This window comes from Sorex fumeus, unplaced genomic scaffold, assembly GCF_029834395.1.
Source record: "Sorex fumeus unplaced genomic scaffold, SorFum_2.1 ptg000047l, whole genome shotgun sequence".
In the NCBI taxonomy this organism is placed as follows: Eukaryota; Metazoa; Chordata; class Mammalia; order Eulipotyphla; family Soricidae; genus Sorex; species Sorex fumeus.
In genome coordinates, this window is record NW_026606104.1 from 3,092,533 (window position 1) to 3,101,630 (window position 9,098).

Genomic DNA, 9,098 nt, shown 5'->3' on the forward strand with positions numbered 1-9,098 from the left:
AAATGAACATGGCTTTTATCTAAAGTTCTCCTCCTGGGATGTCAGAAACTTTTTCCAATTAATTAATTAATTAATTTTTTGCTTTTGGGGTCACGCCCAGCAATGTACAGAGATTACTCCTGGCTCATGCACTCAGGAATTACTCCTGGCAGTGCTTGTGGATCATATGGGATGCTGGGAATCAAACCTGAGGCGGCCACATGCAAGGCAAATGCCCTACCCGCTATACTATCGCTCCAGTCCCCAATTTATTTCTTTTAATTAAAGAACAGTGATCAGCAAAGTTATTGATAGTTGCATTTTAGGCATATAATTTTTCAACATCAATCACCCCAGGAATGTCAACTTTCCTTTATCCACAGTGTTTCTATACTCTATCTCCCCCCAACTCCACCTCTACCATTGTCACTTTGATCGGCATATTCTGCCTATATTTTCCTCAATGTGCTTTATAGTTTCCAGATGGATCTCAAAGTTTTTGATACATTTTGAATTTTCTTTTGTGTAAGGTGTGAGAGATGGATCCAGCTTTAATTTCTTTCTTGTAGTTATTCAGTTTTCCCAGTACCATTTGTTGAAGAGGCTATCTTTACTCCATTTCATGTCTTCAACTCCCTTACCAAAAATTAACTGTTTATATATATGGGGTTTTGTCCTTGGATATTCAGTTTTGATCAGGAAGCCTATCTTTATTTTAGTACCATGCAGTTTTGATCACGATAGCTTTACAATACAATTTCTTATTTTTCAGTTATGACTTTGATTATTCATCATCTCTTCTATAACTCCATACAAACTTTGTTACTGACTTTTCTGCATCCTTTAAGAATGTCATAAAATCTCTGCATTTTATTTTGGTATAAGCATTATACTCTCCTGAGTTATATTTTGGGGCATTCTGGGATTGAAGCCGAATTGAAAGTGGAGGTAAGGAGGGGTGGTGATTGAGCGTCTTAAAGAGACTCAGTATTACTTGAAAGATTGTTGACTCAGGTGGGACTGTTGGAGCTTTTAACTAAGGGGAAATAAATCACTTTGGATAGGGAAGTATGGGCTCCATCTGTTGTCAAGGAAAGCTAATGGGGATTCAGAGGTCAATGTAGGATTTGTCCAAATCTACAGTATTTCCCTTTCTGATAGTCAGCGTTCGTCCTCATTCCCAAGCTCCTGACATGGGGATATCATGTAATATAATTGCAAGCCATGGAATTGGATTTTGTTTTGTTAGGGAGTCACACCTGGCAGTGCTCAGTGATAACTCCTGGCTCTGCACTCAGGGATCACTCCTTGCTGGCTTGAGGGACCAACTGGGGAGCCAAGGATTAAATCTGGGCCAGCCAAGTGCAAGGCAAGTACCCTATCTGCTTGTGCTACTGCTCTGGCTCCTAGAACCAGACTCTTTTCTATATTAAACTTCTATCAGTTTTTAGAAATAAAAGATTTTCTGATTGTTTGACTTTGCCTTGAATGATGATTTTAAAGCCTCCATCTATAATTTTCCCCCAATAACTTTCCTGATTCAGTCAACACTAAAGTGAGTAAAGTATCTTGCAAGATTTTTTCCCATGAGAAAATTTTATTACAGTAGTAATACAATACTCCAAAATTCGGTTTTCATTAAACATTTTAGTTCAGACAATAACTACTGATAAGATTAAACATGTTTTGTTAATTGCATGCCATGAATTGTTGGACCCCTCATTTTCCATTAAGCAACAATATCATACATAATTCAAACTCCATCAGATTAGGTATCTAATTCCAGACTAGACCCAACAACTGATGTTAAATGTGATAGCAATGAGCATTCACAGAGAAGATTAAGAAATATATGATTAATTCTATATATTTAAATATAGAGAAATCTAACGTAAGAAATAAATTATAAAATTGTTGAGGTGTAAGCATTCCCTGACTCCCCCACAAAAAAAAGCAGATAGGAAACATTACCTTAAGTCTGTGGTCATATCATCCTGAATGTGCCCAATCTTGTCTGATCTCAGAAGCTAAGCAGGGTCGGGCCTGGTTAGTACTTGGATGGGAGAAAACATTAACTTTTTTTCTAGAAGCCTCTGTTCTCTCTATAGAATGACACTAACTCTACATTTGTGTGGTGAACCTATATTTCAGTGACACCTATTATAGGAGACTGAAAGCATGAGCTAATGGTTGGCTTCTGCCTCTGTAGTGCTATCCCATTACCAATAGAGATGAAATTTTTTAAAATCTGTATTCCCTATTTCATATAGTGTCTTAAGTATTGTTCTCACATTGTCATAGTCTGAAGTAGGATCCTTCTGTCATGGAGACTGGTAGGCAAAGTTCCCAGGTGTTGTGGGGAAACTTTAAAAGAACTGATGTATCACACATCTTGATTTTGTGGAAAGGGTGAACAGAGAGTTATTAATTTCAGAAACTGGCATGTGGTAACTGATAATTTGAAGTAGATTCTCTAGAACCATGTATATCACAAGCACTATGGGTCTTCGTTCTGGCAGCTGTACATCACAGTTTGGAGACCGTGAATCTAGGCATGACTACTTCCAGGAAATACACACAGCCCTGAGAGCTTCTTCAGGGCACCTTTGACCTCCTTGTTTCTCAGACTGTAGATAATGGGGTTTAACATGGGGGTCATAACACAGAACAATACAGATACCAAGATGTCCACGTCCAGGGAGTAGCCTTCGCTGGGTTTGTCATAGTTGAAGTTGGCTGTCCCATAAAACACCACCACCACGGTGAGGTGGGAGGCACAGGTCGAGAAGGCCTTGCTCCTGCCCTGAGCAGAAGGAATCCTGAGGATGGCAGCAATGATGAGTGTGTAGGATGCTGCAGTAAACAGGCAGGGACTCAGGCCAATGGTGGCACTGGCCACATGGAGCACAGATTCATTGAGAGAGGTGTCTGAGCAGGAGAGCTTCAGGATCAGTGGGATGTCACAGAGAAAGTGGCTGATCTGATTGGGCCCACACAACGTGAGTGTGGCTGCCAATGCTGTGTGTGTCACAGAATTCACCAAGCCACACAGCCAGGACCCAATCACCAAACAGACACACACCTTCACACTCATGAGGATTGGATACCGAAGAGGGTGACAAATGGCGACATAGCGGTCATAAGCCATAGCTGCCAATAAGACACATTCGGCGCCAGCACAGGTTACAAGGAAGAAGATCTGGGAGAGGCAGCCACCATAGGAGATAGTCTTCTTCTCCCGGAAGAAATTCACCAGCATGACAGGAATGGTGGTAGATGTATAACAGATATCCAAGAAACTCAAGTTGCTAAGGAAATAGTACATCGGAGTGTGGAGAACAGGACTGATTTTCGTGGCTGTTATTATGAGCATGTTACCCAGGAGAGTTATCAAGTAAATGACCAGAAAAATCAGGAAGAACAGGCCCCGTAGGTTGGAATGGTTGGAAAATCCCAAGAAGATGAGTTCAGTGACAAATGTTTGGTTACTCATTTTAGCTGGTGTCATAGCTACAAAACAATGAGATGGAAAAAGCCAAGATTATAATATAGAGAGAGCACTCCGAATGCATTTGTAAACTTACAGGGACAGGTCAAATAACGCTGGATATAAAGCTGCCTGGATTTTGCAAAAAAAAAAAAAAGTCACACAGGAATGCTTCAGGGAGAAAAATAAGTTTTCATTCAACAGAACTAGCAGCACAGGGCTAGGGACTCCCACAGATCTTCATGAGACTGCTGGTGCATAAGGAAAGATGGAAATTCATCCAAATCCACAAGAAACACTGGAACCTGTTTTATTTATCATTTATCACTAGCTCCTCTAAATCTACATCTTAACATTGTGTTTTTCTGCATAGCTTCTTTTTATAACTATTTTTTGTAATATATTTTCATTGTGAAAAATATTTTATTGTAGAAAGATAAAGCAATCTATAGATTTAATGCTTTCTTTTGGTATATTCATTATAGTCTTTTTGTATATAGATATTGATCTCTGTTGGTTTAAATATTAGAAGGATGAATTTCCAAGAATGCATTTTATTCGATTTGCTCGAGCGGGCCCAGTAACGTCTCCATTGGAGACTTTGTTGTTACTGTGTCTGGCATTTTATTCTAGCACACAATACAAATTTTATCTCTTTCCTCTGGAGCAATAGCACAGCGGTAGTGCGTTTGCCTTGCGCGCAGCCAGCCCAGCCGAGCCGGGTTCAATTCCTCCGCCCCTCTCAGAGAGCCCGGCAAGCTACCGAGCGTATCTCGCCTGCGCGGCAGAGCCTGGCAAGCTACCCATGACATATTCAATATGCCAAACACAGTAACAACAAGTCTCAAAATGGAGACGTTACTGGGCCCACTCGAGCAAATTGATGAACAACCGGAGGACATCTGGTTAGACACTTGTATTACTACCACTCCCTTTTTATAAATGGGGAGTGAAATTAATCATACACAGATATCCAAATATTTCTAATTATTTCTTCAGAATAAAATTTTTAATTCATCATTGTGAACGATAGTTTCATGCATACATTATTCCAACACGATACCCACCACAGAGTACCTGCTTCCCTCCACCAAAGCCCTAAGGGTTCCCCTATCCCCATGTTCAGTTCTGTTGAACAGAACTACTTTTAATTAAATTAATCTAATATTTCTTACTAGCAATTTTTCTATTTGTATTTATTTACCTACAAGAAACTTTAACCAAAAGGAGGTAGATGACATATGAAAATGATAAGTCACTATTCAAAGACATTGAGGACACAAGGAAATGAAAACATATTACTTACTGGAAGAATCGACATTGACAAAATTAACATCCTACCCATATAGATTCAGTGCAGTAACCACAAAAATTCAAATGGCATTTTTAAGGACATAGACCAAATTCTGTTAATTGTCAATGCCATTTTAGGGGGAAAAGACAGGAGGTTTTTCTTTCCCCAACTTTAAATTATTCTATAAAGCTATATAGTAATCAAGATTGTGTAGTAGTGGAATAAAGGTGAACTCTCAGGAAATAGAATAAAACAGAGTTATGAGAAAGACCCTCAAGTATACAGACAGCTAATCTTTGACAAAGATATATGTTTATAAAATGAAGCAAAAAAAGCCTCTTCAACACAGTGTTGGGAAACTGACTAGCAACATGTGAAAAAAATTAACTTGGATTCCTATCTCAAATCAGACTAAGGTAAAGGTAAAGGTAAAGGCCCTCCCGTTGATCGTCGATTTGCTCGAGCGGGCCCAGTAATGTCTCCATTGGAGACTTTGTTGTTACTGTGTCTGGCATATCGAATACTCTCGGTAGCTTGCCGGGCTCTCCAAGAGGGGCGGAGGAATCGAACTCGGGTCGGCCATGTTGGCCGCGTGTAAGGCGAACGCCCTACCGCTGTGCTATCGCTCCAGCCCCCAGACTAAAAAAAGTTAAATCAAAGTGAATCAAAGACTCAATTTTTTTGGGTGTGGGGATATTGGCACATCACACTTGGCAAAGTTCAGAGGTTACCTCTGGCTCTGCACTTGGAAATTACTCCTGACAGTGATTGGGGGACCATATGCGATACAAGGTATCAAACCCAGGTCAGCCACATGCAAGACAAAATGCCCTACCCATTGTACTATTGCTTAGGCCCCAAGGACCTCAGTATTAAACCCAAATCTATAACTTATATCAGAGAAAACGGAAACCTTCATGACGTTGATGCTAAAGCATTTTCAATGACTCAATGCCAAATCTATATTTTTGTGGGGGGGGGGGGGGTCACACCCAGTGATGCACAGAGGTTACTCTTGGCTATGCACTCAGGAATTACTCCTCGAGGCACTCACAGGATCATATGGGATGCTGGGAATCAAACCCAAGTCAGCGGCATGCAAGGCAAATGCCCTCCACGCTGTACTAAGGCTCCAGCCCCGACAATGCCTAATCTAGACAACAAAAAAGCTATCCCCTCCCACCAGTGAGACTGGCACACATCAAAAATAGTAGAGGGCTGGAGTGATAGCACAGCGGGTAGGGCGTTTGCCTTGTACGCAGCCAACATGGCCAACACAGGTTCGATTCCCAGCACCCCATATGGTCCCCTGAGCACCGCCAGGAGCAATTCCTGAGTGCATGAGCCAGGAGTAACCCCTGAGCGTCGCCGGGTGTGACCCAAAAAGAAAAAAAAAAAAAGAAATAACCAGTGCTGGCAAGGGGTAGGGGAAAAGTAATACTCATACTTTTGGTCAGAATATTAATATTTTCTAGTTCAATCTCTATGGAAAACTGTATGGAAACCTAAAAAATTAATAATCCAGCCTCCATATGAGCCAGCAACTCAACTTACTGGCATCTACTCCGAGTGCCCATTATCACTATTCTGAAAAGTTATTTACACTCCTGTGGTCATTGCAGCATTATCATTAATAGTCAAGACCTTAGAAACAACCCAAGTGCCCAAGAACAGATGAACAGATAATGATATTGTGGCATATAGACACAATGGATTACTACTCCGCTATGAGAAAAGATGAAATAATGAAGTTTGCTGCAGCATGGACGAAACTATAGGACATCATGCTGAGTGAGATCAGTCAGAAGGAAAGGGACAAATACAGACTGACCTCTCAAATGTAGAAAATAAAGAAACACAGTAAGAGAATAACAAATGAACTATGCTCATAGACCAGTAGAACTGAACTACAGAACAGAGTTGACCAAGGGCCTGGAGGTCTGGAGGGAGTCTAAAGTTCCCTCCTTCTCCTCACATACCTCCTTTGTAAACTTATTATTTTCTTCTTAATTTGCTTATTATAGTTTGGATCATGTGTTTATACTACAGACTGAAGATAAATGAAAATATCCAATATATGTCATTAACCCTCTGACTTAACCATGATATCCTCCAGTTCTATGTAGTTTGCTACAGGTTGAAGCAAACTACATGATTTTATATTTTCTTATGACTGCATAGTATTCCATTGTGTGTATATATATATATATGTAAATGTATACTACAACTTCTTTATACTCCTCTATTTTTGGATATTTGGGTTGTTTCCATGCCCTGGCTATTGTACTAAGTACCATAATGAACATAAGCGTGCATATGTATTTCTTAATAAATGTTTTTGTGTTTTGGGGGGTAGAATCATTGAGTCACATGGCAGGACTATTCTTGTATTTTTGAGAAATCTCATTATTTTTTTCTACAGAGACTGAACTAGACAGAATTCCCACAAACAGTGAATGAGGGATTCTTTTTAACCACATACCTACCAACTCTGTTTATTTTCTGAGGTGTTATATATATATATATATAATTCTTGCTGGTATGAGATGATATCTCATAATTTTTATTTGAATTTCTCTGATAATATGTAAAGACAAACACTCATATACTTATTGGCCCCTATGTCCTTTTTGATGTTGAACTAACCTTATATTTCTTGTTAAACCACTTTAAATAGATTATGATAAATTATCTTTTAATAAATCATGGGATTTGATTTGCTAATAATTTCACATCTTTCTTTATTCTTTTTTTTAATGTAGGAGTACTACGATTTATTCAGCTACTGATTAGGTTGACTGAACTGGGCATGAACTCCACCTTACTTTTTTTTTTTCATTTTTTATAATTTTGTTGAATCACCATAAGAGCAGTTACAAAGCTTTCAGGTTAAAGTCTCGGTCTTACAATGAAACACCATACCTTTACCAGTGCCCATTCTCCACCACCAAAAACCCCAGTATACCCCCACCCTACACTCTCCCCCTACCTGTGAGGCAGATGATTTTCACATTACTCTCTCTCTACTTTGATTACATTCAATATTTTGACTCCAGACCCACCATTATTATTTGGGATTTTACCCCAACACTCAGATCTGACAAAAAGGTAACAGTAGACAATTTGTTTTCTATTGCTGATTATGAATAACATATGATGTTGCGCGGCTACAATACTGGCTGCGCGATTTTGAAATTCTGAAATTTTAACAATTAAATCTGGAGGGATTTCTGCCAGAACCTGTTGAGTTCTGAGATTTGTTCCTGAGTCTCTTAGATCATGGCCGTTAACCAGCTTGATCAGGAGACAGAGAGGCCATTTGTGGGCGGTGACTTGGGGTCTCGTTGAGACAGGGAAGAAAGGGCCGGCTCCACCCCCATCCCATGAGGTCCTGTGTGTCTCGTCACTGTGGGCCTAAACCTGACTGTCCAATGGCCTCTGGAAGATGGCGGCCACCAAGCCACCCAGGGGAAGCAAGCGGAGTGACGGCACCCTTTCCTCCCTGGAGTGGCCTGGCGACAGTAACCTACTGCGGGGTCTGATGCATTTCTGCCAAAAGCTCCTGGATTTCGAGATTTGTTTCTGAGTCTCTGCGGTTGTAGCCATTAGGCAGCTTGATCAGGAGCCAGAGAGGCCGTTCGTGGGTGGCGACTCAGGGTCTCGTTGGGATGGGGAGGGAAGGGCCGGCTCCACCACCATCCTGTGAGGCCCAACAAGTTTCGTCACTGTGGGCCCAAACCTGACTGTCCTGTGGCCTCTGGAGGATGGTGGCCACCAGGCCGCCATGGGGAACCGGCCAAGGCACGAAACCTATTCTCACCTGGGGTGGCCCGGCGTCAGTAACATACTGCAAGGACCGGACGCATTTCTGCTAGAAGCTGTTGGGTTTTGAGATGTTTCTGAGTCTCTGGGATCATGGCCATTAAGCAGTTTGATCAGGAACCAGAGAGGCCATGCCTCCAATTATAAAGCTGAGCCAGAGGTAGTTTGTGGGAGTGTCTCCCACATACCTAACTTTTGGTCATTTATTTTATTGGTAAACTTTGCCCTAAGTTTTTGGGGTCTGGCCAAAGGCATAGCAGCAATTTTGGGGTATCTGGAAGTCTGAAGGAGCCATCAGGCTGCTGATGCACTCGCCTCACAGGTACAGATTGACCTGCTGGCGGCACCATACCCCCAATCTTCATTATTGTTGGTCGATGGTTTTCTATAATGTCTTTATATAATCATGTTATAAATCATTAGTTAATTCTGACCTTTAAAAACTGTGCAAGAGGGGGGCTGGAGCGATAGCACAGCGGGTAGGGCATTTGCCTTGCACGTGACCCACCTGAGTTC

At 41.1% G+C, this 9,098-nt stretch overlaps 1 protein-coding gene across 1 annotated transcript; it reads right to left on the reverse strand.

The window, feature by feature from the left end:
- Window positions 1–2,527: 2,527 nt before the first annotated feature.
- On the reverse strand, window positions 2,528–3,487 carry LOC130031448 (olfactory receptor 5V1-like). Its single transcript, XM_056122795.1, has one exon. It carries the CDS (start codon window positions 3,485–3,487, stop codon window positions 2,528–2,530), a length of 960 nt encoding a protein of 319 aa, XP_055978770.1.
- Between the last annotated feature and the right edge of the window lie 5,611 nt (window positions 3,488–9,098).